The 25,094-nt window shown below is 42.0% G+C and overlaps 1 protein-coding gene across 32 annotated transcripts in view; it reads right to left on the reverse strand.

The window, feature by feature from the left end:
* The window catches only part of MAP2 (microtubule associated protein 2), a 222,191-nt gene that overhangs the window by 11,466 nt on the left and 185,631 nt on the right, over positions 1-25,094 (reverse strand). For 17 of the 32 annotated variants that reach the window (XM_077181072.1, XM_077181079.1, XM_077181070.1 and 14 more), the window contains 6 exons: positions 19,596-23,390; positions 19,141-19,347; positions 18,609-18,743; positions 14,381-14,442; positions 8,780-8,933; positions 6,399-6,742 (listed from right to left, as the gene is read on the reverse strand). In XM_077181072.1, coding sequence (XP_077037187.1) covers positions 6,399-6,742; positions 8,780-8,933; positions 14,381-14,442; positions 18,609-18,743; positions 19,141-19,347; positions 19,596-23,390 — 4,697 coding nt within the window. The remainder of the gene's footprint in view (positions 1-6,398; positions 6,743-8,779; positions 8,934-14,380; positions 14,443-18,608; positions 18,744-19,140; positions 19,348-19,595; positions 23,391-25,094) is intronic. The other 15 variants (XM_077181097.1, XM_077181087.1, XM_077181095.1 and 12 more) reach the window with 6 other exon arrangements.

Consider the following 25,094-nt stretch of genomic DNA (forward strand, 5'->3'; position numbering starts at 1 on the left):
AAAATTAAACAACCATTTTCCATGCCAAAGAGTTTACAGTCAATACAGTCAAAAGTGAATTTAACAGAGAGTTCAAGGAAGTGCAAGTTCCCTGTCAGATGAACTGTAGCACGTTCTACAATCACACTCCTCACTAAAGCTGGGGAGCTGATCAAAAGAATTGTAAAAAAGTATTGAAGATTCACACCAAATTAAAAAAATCCTTGGAGTGCAATTAATTCACCTAAAACACAAAATCCTTGGTTTAGTACTCCCTTTAACAGCAACAACAACCCAACAACAACCAAACTAACAGATTTTGCTAAAATTCAGAATCCAATACTTAAACCTTTGACACAACAGTTCCTACTCATGGAAAGAGTACTATTAGCTTCAAATATCAAGTGTTGAGCATCAGGTGCCAGTTTCCAAATCAGTTTCTGTGACTTTGAGAAGAGATGAGTTTTGAACCACTACCTCTGGAATTTCTTTACTCCAGCATAATGGAGACAATTAGGTTGTTCAGTTCAATTCAAAAATATCTTGCAGTCATCTCGTCATGTAAGCTGGCTTTCCCAACAGTCAGCAGATATGCCCCTTAGCATTTTATTGTTGAAATCCAAATTTCCAATATAAAACCTTCTATTCTTTTCTTTCCTGCCCTTCCTGTCTAGCAAAACAATTTTTTTTTCTAACCTTTCCATGCAAAATGGAACACTATTATATGATGAAACAGCTTTGATCCAGATTATGTATTCCCTGACCATTATTCCCAAAACAACAACCTTTCTCATTTTATTTCTCAAAATTTAGGCTACTTAGAGCTCAGCTGGAAACACCTCCTTTGCTGAGCTCACTGCTGGGATAACTCAGACTACTTTCACAGGAATTTACATCCTGGTAATTTCAACCTACTCTAAGAAAAAAAAAAATACAGCTTCTCCCCATAGTTATTAATGAGAGAACAACACCACATGGTACTATCACAGCTGGGATTTGACTCTTCTAACATTAGCCAGCTAAGAGTTGGAACTGGTTGCTTAAGCTGCCAACTGTAGTTGGTGGAAAGATACTGAATCCTCCAGAAAGTGGCACCTTCAGCCCTAGACTGAGCATCTGAGCGGCAGAAATCAGGGCACTGCTGCTCACTGCCTACAAAAAACTGAGAGACACATATGGCTGCTGCAGTGGGTAGAAGTTCTCTTAGTGGCTGGAGCCCATGAGACTGCTTGGGAGCATCCTGATTGTGCTTCACAGTTTGCCTCACAGGCAGGGTGCATATTTTACAGATGGGTTAGGTACTGCAGTGATGTTACTCTGTCCTAATTCTCTGCTCAGTTCTAGCAAGCAAACACCTTTCCCCAAAAAAGCCCTTCTGACACTTGCTAGAGGCTGGCAGTGATTGCTTAATTTTTCTAAAATATGAGTCAGGAAGAACATCTAGCTTTTTATCCAGAATAATTCAAGGCTTAACTGTACAGACTGTACTCAGGCAAGGCTTCCTTTAAACAAGTGCAGTCTGAACACTGGAGCTGCAAGATGTTATTTCTGCCCAATCTGCAATTTTCAGCCAGAATTCTAAATTTCATAGACTTAAAAATTACAGGTTTGAGCTCTGACAGAGTTTTGAAGGTTACCTGAAACTCCTAATTTCTCTTCACATTTGTAGATCTGCAATTAACAAGTAGTGAATTCATTTCTAATTTTCAGTGCAGAACAAATCCCTTCAAATGTCTTGCAAATCCCCAGACTTGGGAATGTACAAAGAAAGCAAGAGCAGACTGACAGAGATTAATTTATTTTACAGTTCTGAATTGTTGAGTTGACAAATGCACAAACTTATTCCAATGAGTGAAGCCAACAGTGTGGAAACAACTGTCTCCCAGTCTCTCAGCTGCATCATGTAACAGCAGCCATGCTCCCTGTCAATCCACACCTCCCTGTACAGCTGCCTCAGGTGCCTCTGGCTGGGGAATGCACTGAGTTTGGCCCTTATAAGCTCATTTATGTTCATCACTGACCTGTGCAAGAACATCCTCTTAACGTGGGCCTAAGTGGTTTTGATTCACCTATGCTGTTACAATGAACTGGAGAAAAAGCACATGATGTGCTGGAAGGAGAGTGGGATCCAGCAACAGCTCAGACTGCACTTTATGTGAAGACTTGCTCTCCACCATTTTTTTAGACACTCTTCAACAGTCATTGCAGCAACAGTACATAACTTAAAGACTTGCAGATTTTGGGCAGTCATGAGTGTTCATAATGTGGTGCAAAGACATGCGAAACAGCAGAATGGGGAGGAACTACAAGATGCCACCTCAAGGGGAAGTTAACTGAGAACTTTTGACCTCCCTTTCTCCAGGAGGTGCTCAGGTCTGGTGCACCAACCAGACCAGTCTGTGTCTGTACTGACTGCACCCTAGCAAGCTGTCACTGAGGCAGGGAACATGTGAGAAGCCCACTGATCTCTGCAGACAGGGTTGTAAATCATGATGATGGGGGTTTGGGGTGTGTGCTGGGGGGAATCTCTCCTGCCATCTTGATGCCTTTTCACTGGTCCTAAAATCAGCAGCCAGACACATTTAGAGGGGTAAAAATGGGTTACCTTTGTAAGGATCCTTTGGTGTTTTCCACCTGGCGAATTGTGCACCTAAGTTGTACACACAGCATAATGTGTATACATTTTTTATAGGGTTTACCAATTAGCATCTCTGACAAAAATCCCCAGTTAGAAGCATGATTGGTAAGGTAATCCCATTTCAACTCTTTTTCAAATTCCCCCTCCTTTAGATAGGGACTAAACTGTTTATAAAAATATGTCTGGAAGAGCTGGTCTCAACCTTGGTTCCCAGGAAGAACCAAGATAGGACAGGAGCCTCAGATCCCCAGCTTGGAACCTTTGGAATGTGTTGTCTTTCTGTTAATTGGGTAGAATCAGGAAAAGTACTGGAGATAAGCTACAAATACAATAATAGGATACAGAGCTACAAATTGTCTTAGGTTGGAAATGCAAGATGTGGCTGGGGGTGTGTATTCTGTGGCCATCTGTTGGAACCAGGTGGGGCAGCCATCTTCTGTTAATTGGGCCACCTGTTAAAATCAGGAGGGGCAGTGTTCTTTATCTCTTCCACAACCCATCCTCCCTCCAGGAGATCTCTTCTGTTCATGGCCACTGAGTGTCCCTGCATGGCTGATCAAATTCCATCATCCCACTGGGAGATGCTCTGCCCAGGGGAGGAGCCAAGCATTCCTACCTGGATACAATCTGACCCTGGGAACACCACAGCAGCCTTTGCCCACTGCATTCCCAGAGGAGCAGCTTTCTTCTCCCCTGCATGCCCAGAGGAGCAGCTTTCTTCTCCCCTGCATGCCCAGAGGAGCAGCTTTCTTCTCCCCTGCATTCCCAGAGGGACACCAGGCCCATCTCCAGCAGCCCTGGAGCTTCAGAGGAAAACTCCCCCCCTGTGCAGGATCCCTGCTCCAGCAGAACCACAGCTGGCACTGCAGGAGGGCTGAGCCACCATGGAATGGCACTGTGCCACCACCCTGACACACAGGGGGTCAGCTCCTGTTCTGACTCTGTTAGTGTTTTTTGGTTTTTTTATTACTGCATTTTTATTTTTCCTTATATAAACTGTTATTCCTACTCCTATATCTTTGCCCAAGAGCCCCTTAATTTCAAAATCATAATAATTCAGAGGGAGAGGGTTTACATTTTCCATTTCAAGAGAAGCTCCTGCCTTCCTTAGCAGACACCTGTCTTTTCAAACCAAGACAAAATTTATGTGTAAAGAACACAGAGAATATATAAAAGAAGACAAGGCAAAAAAAAAAATCAATTCATCATTAATCCAAACTGATTTTGAAGCTAAGATATCCATTCGAACCTCTTCATCTGCCCACCTCTGAGATGTCTTACCAGTGCCAGTCTATTTTATCACTTAATGAACAAGCCTATTCTCCTTGCAAGCATTTCTGTGGTTTTTGGAAAGCATCTACTGAATAGTGGTGTCATCAATTTGTTCAAACTTTCTGACTCATTACTAATTGCATTTTGTTTTCTACAATTTAGGGAAGATGGTGAAGTTCTTCCTTAATCTTCCCAAAAACCTTCATGGAACATTTCATTCTTTAGCATGGCGTAGATATTTCTTTTTTCTATGTGTCATCTTACTTCTTACAAGGTGCCTGCCTGTCACTATAATTAGTGGCATTTTAAAGCTTATGCATGTAATTCTAGTCTGTGCAGCTCCATTCACTTTGATGAAGCTCTGCTCCTTCACATCCACTGAAGTTCTTGCCTGTGGCTGAGATTTTAGGTATACATTTTAAGATAAAATTAAGAGAAATGTAGGTTAGTTTTATCCTTGGTTGCTGGTCCATGAAGCATTCTAAATACTCTGCCTTGCCAGGAATAAAAATACTCAATTAGTGCACTTCTGTACTCTGATATGGTACCAACCACATCCATAGAAAGAATTTCGAAAGGAAAACCAAAAATTGGAACCAAAAAAATAGAACAAAAAAGTCAGTCTTGGCATCTGAAACAGATTTCCAACACCCTCTCCCAGCTCCCCATGCTTCCTTTGGGCTGTCTGAGAAATAACAGATGCAAATGGGTTACTTTTGAAAGCACAGCATTTCCTCCTCAGCTGATGCAGTGTGAAAATCCATCTGAAGCCCAGCAGACAAACCCATGAGCAAGCCTCCTCTGAGCTTTGCCAGCAATGATCCATTTCACCATACTGTACCATAAAGAGAAAACCAGACAAGCACCTCCTGGCTGCACCACAGAGCAGAGAAGGTCTCATTTCTCCCCACTGCAGAATACCAATTAAAACACTAAAATGTTTCAAGCCATCTATTCCTAGTAGGAGCTTAATGCAGTGAAAAGTTAGCTTGTGTCTTCCTCTAAAAGCATTCTCTTCACACTCACACAACCCCCATCAGGTGGAATGATTTCTCCCCTTTTCTTTGTTTCTGTGGCTGGCAAGTCCGAGCTGAAGGAAAATCAGTCTGCTGTCTGATGAGCTTTTGATAAAATTCCAGGCTGAAGCACTGCACCTCTTGATTTATTTAGCATTCATACATCCCCAAGAGCTTCTTCAGTTTTGCAACCCAGCCTCTGGCAGTTTCAAGAGTGCAGCTTTCTCTAGAGCAGCTCAAAGTTAAGATAAATCCTTGTGCCAGGCTCAAATATACCACTGGTAAAAGGATACTCTGTCTCGAGATGACACTTTTGGGCTGCCTATCTGTACTCCTTTAATGATTTGCATGCTATGTTTATGTACTTGCCCAATATATGCTGGGCTTTTCTCTGCTTGTTTTTCCTGTTGCTATCAGCACTTCCAGTTCAGGTTAACAAGAAGCTTTCTGTTTGTTTCATATATCATCACTAAAAGCAAATAGCAGATAACAGCTCATTTCAACCAGTGTAATATTACTACCAGACATTAAAGAACTAAGCAGACACAAGGAAATGAAATTAGCTTTCATGTGCTGCTCTCAAAGACCCTATAAAATTCAACTGTAGAAACTGGAAAAGAATTATCCTAAAACCTTTTGAGTAGACTGAGCAACTATGGCATAAAGGAGACATGAAGGAAAAATTTAGTGAGCTTCTCTTTGCCTAACCCACAGCTCAGTGGCTACATACCACTAGAACTAAAAAATGCTTTGCTTCAGTGATGTTCAGATTTCCCCTGTAATGCCCACAGCAGTGAAATGCCATCCTGTGCCATCCTTCCCTGCTCAGCAAAGACTCTGAGCAGTTCTTTAGAGCTGCTAAGGAAATTCAGCTGTCTAGGCATGGTGTCTACAAAGAAACACAACTTGCTGTGGCCTCCTGGTTCTTGTATAATTGTTACAGTCCAGAGAGAGTGACAGAGAGGAGGAGGACAGGGTACCATGGTGCTGGCTTTGGGCCCTACGTCCAACAGCTGGGCCTGTAAGAGGAATGCCAATCCAGGAGCACAGTCTGAATTTGTGTTGCTGGAGCCCCTGCACACCCCCATCTGCTACATGGTATGGCAAATGGAGTGGAGCTCCCATGCAAAATAATCCCACCTGTCAAAATAAAGGCAGAAGTACCTTTGCTGAGGCATTATCTCCTTGACTTTATGAGTAACTGGCTACTGTGCAAATCCTGGAAAGTATTGGATGTGCTAATTTACCATGAAAACAGGATCCACACCTCCTGTTTATAATATGAGCCTGTTCTTTTTCTCTGGAAGACCTACAGCAGGCACAGTTAAGTTCTGAAGATTGTCATCTTCTTTGCCATTTAACATCACTTAAACAATCAAGGGATTTGGAGAACACAAACAGCTTTATAAGAAAACTCAAAATGTCTCCTATCACAAAGGTGCACACTAAAGAGTAAATCACATATGGGTGAACATAAAGAATGGAATCCTTACCTGCCCTCCTTTAGGCTGGTATTTGATATTATCTGTTGACCCAATTTTGGACCTGACATTCTTGAGGTCAGGTAGAGGCTGGTTAATAACTCGTAGCTGCTTTGGAGTTGCTGGAGATTTAGGAGGAGTGCGAATTATGGCAACTTTTTTCTCAGTAGGTACCAGTATTGCAGATTTGGGGGTCCCAGGAGTGTGGGGAGTTCTGGAGTAACTGGGTGTCCCTGGAGTGCCTGGGGTACGGGAGGCATAGCTTGGTGGTGTCCCTGGAGTGATGGCAGTGGAGCCAGGAGTAGTGGGGGTAGAAGTTCCACTTTTTCCCGTTCTGCTACGAATTGGCTCTGATCCTACATGCAAAAAAAAAAACAAAAACAAACAACCAAACAGCTTTAGAGGCACAGAAGTACAGCTCTTCTTCCCTTTGTACTCCCAAAAGTGCTAATCAACCTGCCAGGAACTACCTGGCCATGACAGGTTGAGCCAATGCCCCCAGAGTGACTGAGCTCTCCATTCTGTACCACAGGAGTGCTTCCCACAATACCACTGCTTCCTGCAAAGCTGCCTAAACAAGGCACATCATCACATTTATTTCCATTTTGGGCAAAGGACGAGAAGCACCCTTGGAACCCAACCTCTGAGACTTGATCTAACCAATTTCAGTGGATCTGGGCAAGAAACTAGAAAGCAGTAAAAATTCTGCTGATATTCCTGAAATAAAAAGCTGTGAGTGCCTGGCTGGAGCTGTTTCTCTGCTGGAAAAGTGCAGATGAACCCCAGGTGGGCTTTCAACTGATGCACAAGCTATATCTCTGTTGTGTGGATTGGTAGATGTCCTTACATTCAATTGCTATTTTTCATCAGTGCTGTGAAAGAAAACCATTACCAGAGACAACCTTGATAAAAAGTCACATTCTACTTATATTTGCATGCAAGTAAAAAAACCCCAACACTATCATTTTGTAGCAGCTCCATTCAGTGTTTATGGCATTGCCAGTCCTTTTCACTGGGCACAAGGATCAGTCTAGCTGTCCTTTCTGCAGCCAGCTCTGCTTCTAACTCTCAAACATAAATAAACAGAAGCTGAGATATCTCCAAAGTAAAATTTTGCTGAGAATACTTATGGAGAGAAAGATCAAGGTAACTCTCAAAACCTGGGAACCCCAATGCCAAATGGGTGCATGTATGCTTTCATGCTTCAAATATTCAGAAATTATAAATCCAATGGGCCCCTCAAAACCATCCAGTGGGACTAAACACATTTTTATTTTAAGTGTTATCATTCTGTTTGTGCAATGATGGTGGCCCAAACCCAATGCACTCCTGTCCCTGGGGCTCAGGAGACGCTCCTTGCTCTACATGACTCATTAGGCAGACTGAACATACTCCACTCACCTCCCATTTCCCTGAACAGGTTTCTTTCTTTCCAGACCAACCCTAAAGCTTCTCACTATACCATCTGAGACAGAAAGTGATTTTTTTCCCCCAGCTCCTTGCAGGTCTGGTGTATTTACTTTTCATTCCTCAGCCCTTCACCACCTGCCAAATGCTTAATAGCCTCTTACTCCTAAGTCAGGAGAATGGGCTGGCTGCTCTGGCAGCTGGAGGTCACTCTGCTTTCAAAGGGTCTCTGTTTCACCTTTGAAGCATCACTTATGAATTTCAAAGGACTTTTTTTGCAGAATTTAATCATCTACTTCTCTTAAGCTGTCTTAAAAAGGGCTGAGATTGGTTTCTAAAGAGAGAAGACAGAAGAACTCCTATTGGAAAGCAGGAAGCGACATGTAGGTTCTAAGGCCTGGCTAAAAGTTCTGGGGTTATTTAGTAAATTGTCTTTGTCCTGTAATTTATTTTGGCTTGTGATTTGATAACTTTGGAAAGTTTCTCATAAAAGAAACCTAGCTAGTTCACTGCCCCCAGTGAGTCACTCTGCTATTTAACATCTCAATTCTCAGCAGAAATTTTACCCTAGGAGTAGAGCATAGGGAGATAATTACTGGGAAGCAGCAAATAAATGACTGTAACTATCAGGTTCACTTTTCCAAGACCCATCAGAATATTTCAGGTTGTCTGCTTCAGCTTTGACTCATTATTTCTTGCTGCTATTTGTAAATGCTCTGTGTTAAGTACCTCACCCAGCTCTGAGCTCCCTGCAAAGGCATTTTCTAATATCAGCAATTAGTCTGGGCAGCAGACCTTGCTCTGGGCACTGCAGGTGCATCCTGCCCCTGCTTTCAGGCACTTGGCATGTGAACAAAATCATTCTACACCACACCCCAGACCCACTCCTCTGTGTCAAAGGCTGTGCAATGTGACAAATCTACTGAGGATGCAGACAACCACAGAAGCAGGAGAAGGTTCATATGCAAAATAAAGAGACAACTCACGGGTAGTCCGTCGTACTGAGGAGGAGAGAGAAGAGGTGAGGGACAGGGAGTTCTCCTCTCTGTCTCTGTCTCCTGAAACACCTCGCCGAGGAGGAAGGATGGAGGAAGGCCTCGGCAGAGATGAACGCTTCTCAGGGCTCTTGCTTACTCCATCCTAACAGCAGCACAACAACAAAGGAAGGTTTAGTTTGCAAAACTCACTCTTTAGGCTATGATTTCCTCTATCTACACACAGAGGGGGAAACCTAATCCTGTGGGTCCAGTTTGCTCCTGACACAGGAACCTGCAGGGATCAGTCACCCTCCATGCTCTGCTTTAGCTCCATGGTGCCTCTTTACTACATCCAAACGGTGTCTGATGACTATCCTGAGACATCTAGGGATATTCTTGGATCCAAATATGGATGGATTCCACAGTTGGCTCTTACTAAGGAAAAAAAGTGGGGCTTTTAAGTGCAAATTGAAAGGAAAAGAAATCTCTAGAGCTCAAGTGTGGAATTCCTATGTGAATTTACCTGCAGAGTAACTGCACTACTGGTGTCCAGACACTAGATTGGTAGGTGTTGTGTGATTTTTGCATATTCAAACACTAACTTAGAAATTTCTTATGGAGATAAATTCTTAGCTTCAGGTATTGTTGTTTATTTTTCTTTTTTTTTCCCCTGAGTGTGGGATTATAAATACTGTTGTTTTAATTCCTTCTATAATAAAATGTTTACTTTTTGAAATCAGTGCATACCTTCTCTTTACCAGAGTAAACCCCTCTTTACCATTAGGGCAATGGACATGAATGTTAGAATATTTTTGAGCTTATGCTAGAATATTTTTGAGCTTTGAGCTTTATGAGCTCTTGATGTGCAGTCAAAACCAGACCAGCATAAGCAGACATTCTTCCTAAAGACAAATGATGATGGTCCCAAACAGTAAAAGACACACCAAGTATGGCATTAAACAAAAAATGTAAGTCAATGCAAAACCAAATTTTAAACGGGGATAGTTAAGTCACCATAATGTGGATTTGAAATACAAGTTAAATGTAAACATGGAGAAGCTGGAATGGATTGCCAATCATCTTTTTAAATTCATACTGCAACTTCTTCACAAACTCCCTATGCATTGACTAAATTTGGTCCTTGACATTTGGATTCTGCCCTATTCTATCCCCTGCTGCTGGTAATTAGAACTGCACCCTCTTATGCTGGAGGCTGAACTTGATTTTGAAGAATATTAACAGGTCAAAAATTACAGTTTTTTAAACTTGGAGGGCAAATTGGTCCTGCTGCTCTTTACCACCTACCCACTTGCAAATGGGTGTAACTTCTTGGCAGTTAATGAAGTAGCATCCATATGATCAACTGAAAGAAGATATGTCTTTCCAGTTGTAATTTCACTTACATTTTCTGTGGAGTATCTCCATTTTTATCCATCTTGTAGCCTGCTAATCAGTTTTCCTGCCACTGGATGTAAGTAATCCCATAATTACTTACAATTATGTAAGTAATTCACATAGAATTACTCAAATTCAGTGGGTAATGTGTTTCATGGAGTTCACCTGTGCATCTCTGACTCTCTCCACCAACTCTGCTACCTTACCTTAGCATCTGATTTTGAGTCTCTTGGGCCTGCAGAGGAGGGCCGAACAATAAAACTGTCTGTATCCAGACATGTGGCCCTTTTAGTGGTTAATGAGCAAGCTGAGCTGGGTCTTGGAGGAAGCAATGACTTTGCTCTAGACTTTGAGGCAGGAATCTTTGACAAAGAGGCAGTCTAGTCATGAGAAAACAAACAAAACACAACATGAAGCTGGACAAAATGAAAACACATGCAACATGGACCAAAAAAAAAAAAAAAAGCCAAGCTATGACTAATACTTTTCCTGTGTCTGGTAATGGTCTAGCAGATCTGACAATCATGGAAGTTTCAGTTTTGTGTTGTTTGACTGAAACCATCTTGGTCTGGACAGAGTTACCAATTCTAGGAATCTGCCTTTTTCTGCAGACACTATTTGGGTCTTGTGTTATTAGGAAAAAAACTGGTTCCAGGTGTGGCATTTAACTGGTACAACTGCTGCATTAGAAACAAGTGCAAAGCTACAGGAGCACCAAGGGACCCCAGCCCTTTAAAGTCAAAGTATATCCCTCCAGGCTAAAATCAAGAATAAAACAGTGGGAATCTTAGAAGCAATGTTACACCAGTATTCCCACAACAGCAGGAGAACAACAGTCATTCCTTCTTTTGCCACTGTGTACAGATAAAATCTCTGACACACCCCAGATACTTCTCTGTGCATTTGGTGTCACTACACAGAAATTCATAAATTTATATTGGCAGTATGGAGTCCTGGGATGAGAAAAGCATATATGGCTGGAAGGCTTACATGGTATGTTATTGTGAACAAATACTTGTTTGATACCAAATAATGACAACATCCCATTGAAAGAACAATTAAACACCAACAGGATAGACAGAAAATCTTTGTTAATACTTAGAAGCATCTTACTGCTTTACAAAAAGCAATCTCCTTGAAACAGAATAGGGCTACTTGCTTAAGAAACACCTTTTTTTTTTTCCTGTAGGTGTAACTGATATTACAAAGAGCAGTTGCAAAGGTAGTCCTTATCCTCTCTGTAGTCATACTAGAATGAAATTCCTCACAGGAGCAATCCCAATGGGCCTGTCCTCCTGAGATTTGCACTGAACTTTAGCACTGAACTTGGCATTTGATCTCAATCAACCCCCTAGACTTTCCCAATGTTCAGAAAAGGTACATGAGGAGCTGCTTTAAAGTTGTCTTGTTAGAAAATAAGAATGGTCTGTCCAGCTCTGACAGGCCTCTGGCTTAGGCTATATGCTCAGCCTATGGAAAAGTGAGGCTGGTGTGCTGAATGTCATCCGTGACATCACCCATGGGATTAAGAGCTGCAGAACTGTGTATCAAGCAATTCCAGTCCCACAGTACAGCTGAGAGGAGTTCCATTGGATGTCATCCTCCAGACCAAGCAGCAAGACAAGAAATTAGGATGGAAGTGCTTTACTAGCAAGAACATAGTCCCATAATGAGTTCTGCAGCATATTTATGCCTCTTTCTTTTTCAATACTTATTTTACTGTCTGAGAACAAACAGAGGGAAACCAGTGAATAATTATTTTACAAAGAAACTACAGAATATGAGGTTTCTGTCAAATCAAAGGCTTTTCCAGACTTTGACTGTTTTGTCATAGTTCAGTTTATGGGTCTCATCCATTTGTGAAACTTTGGACCATGTTTAGAAATCCATGAAGGTATTTACTGATGCTGAAACTCTGTGGAATATTTATGTTGGGTGGCCCCAAGAAGCAGACATTCTGCAAGCACCTTTCACCTGGCTTTCTGAACTAGAGATAGAACTAAGCACACATAGCTTGAGGCTCAAATCTTCATTCTGTGGTTTTCACCATTTTCAACTTGCATGCAAGGAACTACCCCTACAATGAGACTGAAAAACTCTTGTAGATTAAGGTTCTAGTCACAGTGCAAAGACTTTTCACTCATATGGCTCAGTGTCCTCTGAATACATGTATCTAGTGTGGATGCTAAAGATGGACAGCACTGAGATCTGACAATAGAACAGATGGGGAAAAGGCATGGCTTTGAGCTACTGCACAGCTCTGGTTATCACAGTCTAGAGTCTCTCCATGTTACTTAGGTAAAAAGGCACTTTTTAGCATCAGGAATAGCAGCAGAATCTGCCCAGAGGTGGTTGAGCAAGCAAAGAAACCATGTCTCAATCCCTGCAGGAAAACTCAGTCTCTGTTAGCAATACTTCACCTCTGACCTCTGTTTTAATTTATGCTGCTGGAAGGGTCAGGTGCCCAGAGGACAAAGATCTATGTAATTCTCAGGGATTGCTGAAGTGGGGATGCACAACCCTCATTTTATTTCAAGGTGCTCCTAACACATGGCACAGGTTTTCATCACCTCTCTGTGAACTGCAGGTACACAGCTGCTTCCAGCAGATGGAACTGTTTAGCTTTTCCTGAACTTGCCCTGTGTAAACTGCAGTCTGAACATGAATAACAAAACTGACCAGGCTGGATGATCTAACATTACCAGTGGAGAGGAAAAGGCTGCACTTGAAGGACATAAAAGCTGAAAACCACAAAGAAACAAAATGACAAAAATAGAGAGAGATCTTTCCAAAAGCAGAGGCAAAGGCAAAGCACAGAATAGAAAATATCCAAGAGGTGTGGCAACCAGAGAGGCAAGGAAACAGAGAGAGAAAGTAAGCAGGGGACAGCTTTCTGATGTGTGCTATAACATAAGGAGCAGGAATAGGAAAGATGTACAGAAAGACAATTTCACAGAATGATTTTGTAGTGCTTGTACTAGAGCACTTCATAAACACTGAAAATGGGCAAGTATTGGCTTCTCTTGTGCAAGTGTTGATGGTCTGTCAAGAAAAGACAGTAATAAAACATGCTCAGACTCAGCCCACAAACCTGCCCAGATCTTAGTCACTTGTAAAGAAGCTCTAATAGTTTCCCAGTTCTGAGCTGGAATGGGTCAGACCTGAAAAACCATGGTTCCTCCAAAGCCTCCAAAAGTGCTCTCAGCACTATCAGTTTCTTACAATTCATGAACAGTGTGGAGCACTTCATGTGACACAGCTTTTTGCTCCCCAAAGAACTGAGAGTCTCGTTTAACAAATGAAAGAAATCACCCATAGAATATACTGGGGAAATATATTAGGAAATTTAGAAAAATTTAAAGAAATTGTTAATTGGTAATGCTGGGGGGTCCTGCTCAGGGTCAGGAGTTGGACTTGATGATCCTGATGGGTCCCTTGCATCTCAACACTTTCTATGATTCTGTGATAACAATGACAAAGTGTTGCGCTGCAGTGAACTGGCACGTGTCACTGCCATGGCTAAAATAATTGCATAGGGGAGAGTGAATAGAGATTGGCTTCCTGGGGATTTTGGAGGGATGGGACAGAAACAGTGCAGGGTCAAGCAAGGAGCAAGGGAGTCTTTGCTTAAGAGAGCCAGACACAGGAGGCAGGAAAGGCTGTAGAGCAGCTGAAGGCAAGGCAAGGCAAGGTTGTAATCTGACAGATTATAGCACAGACAGCGGCCATACTGAAAGCAGTAAATGTAAATTCTACTGGCCAGTAACTCCTACACAGGCATGGCCCCTGCAGAACACTGGGCTGTGGAATGGCACACCAGGAGATACCCAGCAGTCCTGGGGGAGGGCTTCTGCCTTCTGTGGTTTTGGAAAACCCAGCAAGGTGTCAATGCAAGCTGGGTGCTGCAAGAAGGGCCAGGACATGCAGCTTATCCTACAGAATGGCCTGGCTCAAAATGCTGCCCAGACTTCAAGTCCTGCAGTTTGGAGTCTGTGTGCCCTCTGTGGGTCTGCAAACTGTCACCATCTACCACTTGAGACTAGACTTCTAAGGTTATTCAGGAAAGGTGGTTTTAATTATCCTTTTAAATGAATAATGAATATGGTGAACAAATTTTAAATGGAACACACAATTACTTACTGAATTAAGACAAAAAGATATGAAAGAAGGGCAAAAGGAGATTATAAAAATGAACAATAAGATTATTTTACTCACTGAGAGTTTTTCCTTTGCTTGTTTAAATACAGCAGGAGCCTGGTTTGTTTCACCACCTGCTGCTGAGAAATCCAAAGAAAGACTTGATAGTTAAAGACAGTAATAATAAGCATTTCCATTCAGTACACTTGTTAGACCAATTAAATGCCTTGAAACTACTGTGCAAAGTGAGTACTTTGTGAAATACCCTGAACTGTATGCAGACATTTACTTGCCTTGACATTTTTCTGCATTCATCTTACTTGAGGTAAAACGGTATTCTATGTGTTTTGAACAAAATGAAATTTTGTATTCATGTTCCTAAAAGTTTATAAACAAAAAGAAAAAAGTTCCAGAAATAGCTGACAAATATAAGCTTCTGTTCAATCCTCAGAAAACTTAGCATCCTGATTTTCAGGACTGTTCTCTAAAAATCAAGTTCCTTTACATCATCCACAAATTAAAATATTAAGAGAGGCCTCTATAACCACCACTTTCAAAATATTAGCCAACATTCATAATGGACAGAGAGAGATTCACTGTTGAATTTTAATCCTAGTTGTGTCAACAAGGTCAGTGTGTCATGGTCAACTAAGCTCTCAAGAATTTAGAAATTGAAGGTTTATCTGGGACGCCAAGAATGTTAATCCAGTATTTCATTTATTTGATACATGAAATAAAGGAAAGAAACATCTATGAGGTAAGATGTTTCTCTTGGAGTTCAAATCCATCCACACCGGTTTCTGAATGGGACAGCTTTTTGGAAAGCAGGTTATTAGCTTCACTCTAAGGCTGCTGCTTAGGAAGTGACGTGCTACTTAACAACTAACATGAAATCTCTTGGCATCTGTGGCAGGATGCCCTTGGTAAAAGCAGAAGTAGGAAACAATCACAGATGACAACCTTCTGCTATAAACCAAACTGTTTTCCAGCTTTAAACCAACCCTAATTCCTCATACAGCAAAGATCAGGTTAATTTTTCCCATTTCTTATGCAGCTCCCAGGGTGTGGTGAGGTTATCCCTGGTTTCCTGTCTCACTACCCACTCTAGCCCAAGGTGTAGGAGAGAGAACTTGTGAGGAGGAAAAGAATATGTAACTGCCTACTTCAGTTCTTCTGAATTTTTAAGAGAGGTGAGTACAGCAGAGCCTTCCCGTGTCACACTTCAACACAGCTGTTACTGCTGGTTTGGGTCTGGTTTCCATCTCTTCTAGATAACCACAAACAGCTCCTTTCCTCCTTCCCTTGGCATTCAACCCTAACCAGTCACCACTGGGGGCTGGTAAAAAAGCTGTGTCCCTTGTGCCAATGTGCCTGGTAACAGCCACAACTCCTCCATCTGAACACAAGATTTCTACAGGTCCTACAAACATGTTTCAGCTTAGGGGGTGACCCCAGAACTGAAAACAAGAAACAAACATATCATGGCCAGGTCATTGTCCTGGCCTTGCCTCCAACAACGCTGCTCTGATAACACACCTGCAGTAGCATCTCACAGCCACCAACAAAACCCAGGCCAGGCTGGGGGCTTCACTCATGGAGCTACACCAGCCAAGGCAAAGACTTCCCAACTCTCTCATCAGGGTTGGCCTTGCAATTTCTTTTTCAAATGGCAAGGACAAGTCTCTCAAAAACCAGTCCCTGCCTCATGGATATGGTGGTTTAATTTACTGGTACTTCCCAGTGCTTACCAGTGATGTGGAAATTTTTTTCAGGTATTGAGGGGCATTAAGGGAAAAATGTACTTTTCCAGACCATTGTGCAAAACATAAAAGCAGATATTAACTTATTTTGGTAGATATTTGTATCTTATGACTGGACATGTTTCATTTTGAAGTCATGGTAAATGCAGTGTGGAGATTTTAACTGACTGCAACACACTCAAAGCTCTGTAAACTACACTGCCAAGAACTTTACAGGGGGCTTCATTACCCAGGCATCACTAAAGCTGAAAAGACCACTCCAAACAGGATGCACTGACAGTCAAAACTGGCTTCAAGAAATGGTGCTATATTTCACATAAAAAGAAAATGGGAGAGAGACAATGTCCCTCTAGATTCCAGATCCTGGAGAGACCTGCATGACACAATCAAGCTCAGGGATATGTAAGATAACACATATTGCAGAATATGACACAGCATTGCAGTCTTTCTCATGGTCTCCCCCCAAGTCCCATAAGGAAGTATAAAAATGGGAGGTAGAAGAAAATAAGGCATACTGTAATTTTTCCAGCAACAGTGAGTGCGCTGAAACGTTCTAAGAAATATTTTTGGTCACTTTCTGGCATGGTTTCAGCTCCTCTGCTTTAGAGCTCAAAGTTCAAGACATATTTCTGAAAGTTTTATGATGAGTCTGGGTCCATTATTTTGGTTGCTCTCCACCTTAGAACTTAAATAAGGGAGGACTTAAGTAAGGGAGGTAGTTGTTGTATTATATTTCTCACTTTGACTAATACATCTGCTTCACTGTGCATTGCAGTGAGGGAGAAAAACCTCTGAGGTTTGCCAAGGCAGCACAAGTTTCAGGCACAGGGCAGATTTTATCCAAGTCCACTGGTATGATTCAGTTCTTTTTGGGCTCCTAAGGGTCAGAGCAGGTAGGGGTAGAGTGAGTAGCCTGTGGTCAGAGCTGTCATGCCCTGGTAGCTGAGGGCATGACAGCTCTGACCACACAGCTGTACAAGTGTAGACAAGGTTGAGAACACTACAAAGCCAGTGCCTTTCCCCCACCCAGGTCCACAGCTTATTGAATCCCCTGGGGCTTTTGAAAGAACATGAGAATTAAGGGTTGTAACTTCTGAGCTATCAAGCTGTGCTTCAGCAAGCAGCAAGAGGTAGCAAGAGGAAATGTTTTAACTCTGTTTTAAAATTCCTCCCTGTTGGGTAGTTCTGGTTCAGAGTGCAAGTTAGGACAGCCCAGAGACTGCAAAGTGAGGGGGAGCCATCAGTGCAACACAGAGGGGACTGAACCAGCCTTTCCTTTGCTGGTTCCATTTCTCCTGAGAGGGGGAAGTAAAAGGGTGAGATTCTGTCACAGGAGCAAGGGGATGGGATCGTTCTGGTCTCCCAATGGAACACAGCCAGGATACAATCCACACTTCATACAGCAGAGGCATGAGACCAAACCTGCTCTACACCATCCTCTTGCTGCATTTTCACTGCTCAGACCCCTCTGCTGGGGCTGGTCTGCATTCACAATAAGAGGTGCAAAACTGCAGGGGAATGACTGCCTAGGGACACTTCTAGTATTGCTCTGCTTAACCATAAGGTGGTAATGAATGTTCCTGCTAATTTCTAAGCTGTGAGAAGATGCCTCTGCATTTCTGCATTGCTGTGCCTGGTTCTTCTCTTATTAACCCTAGTTCCAAACAACCACACTTACAGCATGTGGCTATGTTACACGACAGAAAACCTGGCCTCTTTTAGCAATTTTTTTTTTTAAGATCACAATGAAAGCCAATATGTTCATCCTTCCACGTGGAACTCATAGGAACCATGAATAATATGTGAAAATGCTGGAAGAGTTATTTTGGTCCTTCTAAATAATGATACACCTATGAAGTCGTAACAGGAATCATTTCTTTCTTCCTTTCATCTTCCTCTACCAAACATTAAGATTTTTGCTTGCAATGCATTTCGCAGTGTGAGCCCAGATTTCTTCTCTCTCAGCTCCATGCTGCATGTGGCTTGATTCTCCCTGTGGATTTTGACTGTACAGCATAAACATCAGTGACAGATTGGGAATTGTCAATGCAGATAACATCAATAAACAAAATATAAGTCTGAAACACTTCTTATTATGCATGAGAGTAAAAAAGCAGAATAATGGAAATGCATACCATGGTTTAAGTTGCCAACATTTTCCCACCAGAAAAAAAAAAAAGCATAATTTTAAAAAAATTTAAAAAAAAATAAAGAAAAAAAATCATCCACAAATTAAAAGATGAGTAGAGATTCCTAGAACACCACACTCTAAGCACGATGCCAAGTTACAACCACAGCACTTGGAGGCCCAAGCAATGACAAGCATACATGATCATGGCCTCCATCAAACAAACAAACAAATACCAGGAAAGAAAGAAAGAATAAAAGAAAAATGGTACAAAACACTAAAAAAGCAATACTATTTGTGAAGATTGACACTCTTGGAAGAAAAAAAAAAATAGAGAAGCTGCTAGAGCTATGAGATTTACAAAAGAAAATGTCTATGTTTGCCAGCCACATTGCATAACTGAACAGAACGCAGTCACCTGTCTGCTTCCGTTTAACACAGGAGAGATGAGTTGGTCTAGTATATTTGATAGCAGGTTTTAAAATTATTTTCCTGGAGGGAGAGTGGCCCTGAACTTCAGGTTTTTTAGCAAGTTCAGCTTTCTTATACACTGCTATGGACAAAAAGAACACAAAAACACAGAATCAGAAAAAAACCCAGCAAACCATTTCATATGATCAATATGTCAAGCGTCAGGCCCACTGCCCCACAACTCCAACCCAACGCGTTGCTTCTTCCGAGGGGAGCAAATCCTATGCTGCAAGAGGGGGAGCACTGGTGCATTGGCTCAGGTGCATTACCCAGTAATCAGTGGGGATGTCCACAATGAAATAGGACCAGTGGAGCAGTGAGCCTTGGACATGGCTTCTCACATAGTTGTACAAAATCTCATTATAAAACACTATCGTTAATAATGCCATGGTGCACATAATATACAGCAGAGTAACCAGACAGTACTGTAAAATAGTAAGAAAATAAAAAAAAAATTGTAATAGGAGTGTGAAATGAACCTTTTTTCCTTCTCACTTCATCTCTGGAGAGTGTGCTAGGTTCCTTTTTAGCTATTTTCCTTTCAGGAGTAGAAATCCTGCCTCTCCCAGTTTTAAAAGGTTTCTCTTTTTTATGCTTATCAAGAGATGATCTTCGCAATTCTCTCTCTGCTTTCTCCTCTTTAGGAACAGTCTCTAACTGTTCAGTCATGATGCTCCTATCATCATCTGTAGGATCAGAGCAAATTACAACAACAAACAAAAGATTAGTAACAAATGTTAACAATACTTCAGAGGAGCAGGGAAAAAATAGTTGAAGACAGAGCAGATGATTAATTTTAAAAAAGCAAACTATTTTTACCATTTCTCTGAAACATGCTGAGATTACTATTATAACTGTAATAATTTTGCTTTTCAATCATTATGATTTGGAAGCAAAAATATTCAACAGACAAAACAGAAAGGATAATGCACACCTTGAGTGTCTGCCCAGAGACTGTCTGTGTCCATGATGGAGTCATCAATTGTTGTTTCATCTTTGTAATCATCACACGTCTCTGTTTTGTAGTTAGTGAGCAGGATTTCTTCTCTCTGGGGTGAAGCAGGAGCCTCTCGGGAGCCCTCCTTGGGCTCAACTTCCACTTCTTCAACATCCAGCTCCTCCTCAGCCTGGGAGTCTCCTGTTTCAATGTCTTCCTGCTGAGTGGCAGCGAAGCGCACGCTGTGAGAAGCAGATTCACCCTCATCAACTGTTGTCTGCACCACTGTGATAAAGTCATCCTCCACTGTCACCACTGATTCAATAATGCCTTTCAGCTCAGGCAGGGCTTCTGGGCTACCCTTGGCTCCCATTTCTTCTGCAGCAGGCTCACCAAAGTCTGGGGGCATTTCTGATACAAGATGCTCTTTATCCTCTTCTTTTGCTTCTTGCCCTGCTTCCACCTCTTCTTCCTCATATTCTTCCTCTTTCGGGGCCCCAGCTGCCAGTTCACATGGCAGCAGCTTCTGGGTTTCTGTAGGTTTCACAGCTCTATCAAGAGTCTCTTCAGCTCCTTCTACAAGTTGTGGTATGCTCTCCATCTGAATCTCAGCAGGCTCCTCTCGGATTGGCTCAGCTTTTGCAAAGAGGGGCTCCACAGAAGCCTCCTTAGCTGGTAACTGTGTAGTCATCTCTTCCCCAGACACAGGAGGTTTTGGATGTTCTGCTTTGATATCCTCTGGTTTCACAGATTCTCCATTCAAACTTTCTTGGGCTTGATCATGCTCTCCACTAGATTCGTAAGATTCCTCCTTATCAACTGCCTCTTGATGTACCAGATCTGGCTTAGGTACTTTTTCCTTAATTTCAATTTCTGACAGTTTGGTGCTGTCCTTTGCATAACTAGGCTCAGTCTTGGAAAGTATATCTGCATCCTTTGCTTCTCTAGGGAAGATGGTCTCCTCTTTCTGCTGAGTGTCTTTGGGTTCAGGCTCTGCTTTTTTAAGAGAGGCTTTGTCCTTCCCTAATGGAAGAGAAACAACCTCACTGGTCTTAGTGTCTAACTTACTCTGATATTCTTGGTCAGCTCTCCTTGCAGCTACCTCCATATCATGCTTAATAGCATCGTAATCTGGTTTAATTGGAGCTTCTATATCAGCTATCTCAGCTATTTCATGAACAACACTGAGGGTCTTCTCCTTCTCCAGCAACAAACAAATAGAATCCTTTTCTATTGCTATCTCTGAAGAAGAAATTCTGTCATACATTGTGTCAGCAGGTAAATGAACTTTACTAGCCACACTTTCTTCTTTCCTTTCTAACGCTGCCTCAGCTCTTGTCTTCTCTGGTTCTGCTCCTTTAATGGGACAGACCTCTTTAGAGTCAACTTGATCTTCACTTTTTTCTAGCACAGTATCCAGTTTCTCTTTTTTCTCCTCCTCAAAGTCCCTCAGCAGAGTGGACTCACCATGCTGACCTAAATCTCTTTCACTGAGGAAGTCTTCTTTTGATTTTTCAGCAGCTGCCAGCTTCACTTCTATTAAAGACAAGTCAGGAGCGAGGCCACGTCTCAGTTTTTCGTCTGTGCCTTCGTAGAAGGGACAGGTTTCACTTGTTAAATTCTCACTGTCCTGAACTGGAGAGGGGAGTGGTACTGTGTACTTATTGAAAACACAGTAGCCCAAGTCTTCCAGCTGGCTTTCAGCTTTCAGAATTACATGGTTTTCATTTGTCACAGGTGGCAGGGCTGTGCTGCTGTCTTCCACAACAGTGTCAGAAGGAACTGGCTTCTTCTGTGCCACCTCAGCATCTGCACTCACAGAGGCTAATCTCGATCTTGTCCCTGCCAAGTCTAACATTTCAGGCAGGTCAGGAGCCAGGACAGCCCCATTTTTGTAGTAATCTTTGGCCTGGAGAGACGGTTCAGCCAAGGTATCAGGCTGGACTTTTTCTTCTACCGTCGCTTTTTCTTCTTCTGTGTGCTCATCTTCCTCTCTACTTTCAATGGGGAAGCAGGGGGCCTTCTCCACTGCTGGTGTGGTTGCTGGCAAGTAGTCATCACCTTCATCCATACTTCCACTAGTGTTAGTTAGAATATCTGAAGCGAGGGGAGAAAGATCATGTGCACGACCAAAACTAAATCCTAGGGCTATTGAGTCCAGACAGGACATGGGCAAGTTAATAGACATACTTCTCTGTTCAATTGCAGATCTCCCCCCAAGTCCCAAGCTCCTGCTCAGAGTTAGGTCATCTTTATTTTTACTGTGAAGTTCTCTCTTATCCCCATAGACTTTGGGGTCAATAGTGAACATTCTTTCTGTTGGAGAACTGGGTTCTTCAGATGTGTCTGGTGTATAGCTCTGAGCCAGTGTACTGTACCCCATTTCACGAGCATGCACACTCTGCTGCTGATTTAATTCTTCCTCTTCCTCCTCCTCTTCATCTTCAGGTATTAGAGGACCTCTCTGATAAGGCTCATATTTACTCTCTTTAGTGTCACTTAGCTCATAGTAATCACTGCTTTGTTTCAGACTATCTGCTTTGAAGGCTTCCTCTTTCAGAGCAGAGGTTTCAAAATACTTTGACATTCCTGACTGATCCTCCTCTTCCTTAATTTGATGAGGAGCTGCTAGACTTGTCTTATCCTCCTCGGTATCTTTTTTAACATCTTTCTCTTGAGAAGTTTCTAGAGTAGGAGTCTTCTCAGTGGTTAGACCTGGTGCCTCAGGGGCTTTCTCTGTTACTCTGGATAACTGAGTGGTATCAGGGTGCTCTGCTGTTTGCTCATGACTCAGTTCATGGCTTAACTTAGCTGGGGGTACCTGTGTGCTTTGCTGTACCTCCTTTTTCACATCTGCTGCTGAGAGCCCACTTTGGTCCATTTCTTTTTCTGCTTTGAGAGTATCAGGTGACTTTTTAGCTTCACCATCCTTTTGAAAGTCTGTTTTGTCTGGGGAAGGTGTCTTAACTTCTGATTTTGTGGTCATTTTACCATCATCTAATATTTGAGCCTCCCCTTTATCACAGAAGTCGTATCTTTCTTCCTCATCGCTCTCATCCTTAGTCATGTCCTTTTCCTCTCCCCATGGAGGGATTTTTGGGGTGCTTGGAGTTTTCAATCCATCTACAGTTACTGCTGAGACTTCTTGGAGAGATAATGTCCTGTCTTTGTGGATCTGTTCATCTTTACTGAGATCTTTGGCAAACAGTTGGTCAGTAGGTTCCTGATGTGTTTTGAAACTGTCTTTGAGTGAAAGCTCCTGGGGGAGAGCAGGAGATGAGCCTGAAGGAAGTTCACTTTTGGTTGCTTCTGCCTTGGGTTCTGGTAGCAATAGAGGACTTTCCTCATAGCTGATGGCACCACCCTGGATATCTTTGAGGTTGTCTTGAAATTTGATACCCATAACTTGGTTGGTCGATGAGGGCACGCCTGCAGTCCTTTCTTCCGCCCTGCTCACTTCAGGCAGCTGAGATGACAAGTGCTCTTGTTCTTGAGGAGCAGGAGGCTTAGCAGCAGGTTCTGCAAAACTGGCTTCCCCTTTCATCTGTGAATCAGTTTTCAACATCCATTCTGATGGAGGTGAAAGCACTTTTTCTTTGTCTTTGCTCTCCAAATCCTTTTTATCTGCAGCCTCTGTTTTTGCTGACTGTGGAACTAAGGCATCATATTTAGGTTGCTCAACAGTCTTACTGTCCTTCCCAGATTCACGTTGCTTTGTGTCTAATGGTTCTGCTGCAAAAGGGCATGTGCCCTCCTGGACACGGAATTCCATCTTCGTGGCTGCAAGTAAATCTGAAGTAATTTGTTTGGGTTTTATAGCAAAATTATTTAAAGCACTTACAGGCAGGCAGTCACGTGGCCTACAACATTTTAATATGAATGATGGAATGGAAAGGGAGAAAGATGTGAGCATGCAGCAAGGCATCCCTCTAGAAATCTGCTGTAAGTGTTAAATACTAGTTTCCTTTCAATATATAAGGTTTTCTGAGAAAAATGTGAGCTGTACACAGATAAACGTGAGCACTGAAATGAGACAATTTCATGTAAATTCTTTGTCTTCATGATTTGTATACAATGGCAAAATCACAAATAACCTCACTTCATTAGAAGCTTTGGTGGACTCTGTAGCTTATGTTAGTTTGTGTTAGTGAAGTCTGCAACTTCAAAGGAATCAGTGGTACCTTTCTGTGTTGCTGATATTTAAAACATACACAGTTACACATTTCTATATATTTTTATACTTTTTTCTTCTACATGCAGCCTAAACTAGAGATAATGCCTGCAAAGGGTTTTGCAGGTTTCAGAAGAGGCTGTTTTTTTTAACTGTGCCAGTTTATAACACTTGCTCTTTGTCAAATGACCAAAATCTCACTGCTGTCACCAAGCCAGCATGTGGAAATCAGCAACAGACCTATTAATACTCCCAGATCTTGAAGGTCTGGTCTTCAAAATGGCCAGTCACCTACAAAGCTGTAGGTGAAGTAGCTGAAGTCAAAGAATTCTTGGCATGTTTCTGTGACTCTAGATTGGGTGCTAATTAAGTTTATTTGAAACTAAAAAGGCTACTCTTACACTCTGCCACTTTATTTTCAGAGGCAAATACCTAGTTTTTTTTTTTTTTATAGCTACTCTGTTAATCATTAATAGCTCGATCTTTTTTTAATGTCCTGTGGAAGATAATGATTCCTATCTCCTTGAAGTCTTCCTATAATGGAATATATGAAGGGAATGACTGCAGAATGTGGCATATCTTTCTGCACTAATCTGTAAAATAGTTTTTTAAAAATTTTTTTCTGAGTTTTTTCTAAAGCTTGTTACAACTAGCATTGGGCCAACTCCGAATTTCTTCAGATCTGAAGTCCATGGAGGCATCTTTTTGCTCTGACAAATTTGACTGGTTTTAGAATAATTAGTATCGAAGTATTGCTCATTATTTAAATATTTGCATATGTTAATACTGAGTCAAAAAAGCAAGTGCCATTCTAAAATCCACAGGTAACCAAACTAGAAATCTACACCTACAATAATTTTGCTCCTTTATGTTTTTACATGTGGTGACTGACTTGCAATCCCCATGAAGTATAAAGCATGGCCACTGGGCTGATGACATCCTCATTTCACAGAAATTAAATAGCTAGATACTGCTTTTCTCCATGTATCCTACTGTCTCTCTTCCTGTAGTGCAAGCAAACAATACCAATGGCATCAAAGCATATTCTGACTGCCAAAGCAATTGAGTGTTCTTCAGCTGGGCCATTCAGAACACAAGCCTCCTAATACAGCATTCCTTAGCCAGGTAGGGAGTGGGTACCTCACTACTCCACACAAGGTGTCTTTGCACCTTGTTGCACTGGCTGAAGAGAAATACCATTAAAACAAAAATACTGAAGCCTAGTTCTTATGTACTGCAAGATGACTGCAGTAAACATTTTGTTCAGAGACTAAGTCTAAACTTCACCCAGTCCTAACCTTCACTTTGAAGGCAAATGTCCCAGT

Source organism: Agelaius phoeniceus, chromosome 7, assembly GCF_051311805.1.
Source record: "Agelaius phoeniceus isolate bAgePho1 chromosome 7, bAgePho1.hap1, whole genome shotgun sequence".
Classification (NCBI taxonomy): Eukaryota; Metazoa; Chordata; class Aves; order Passeriformes; family Icteridae; genus Agelaius; species Agelaius phoeniceus.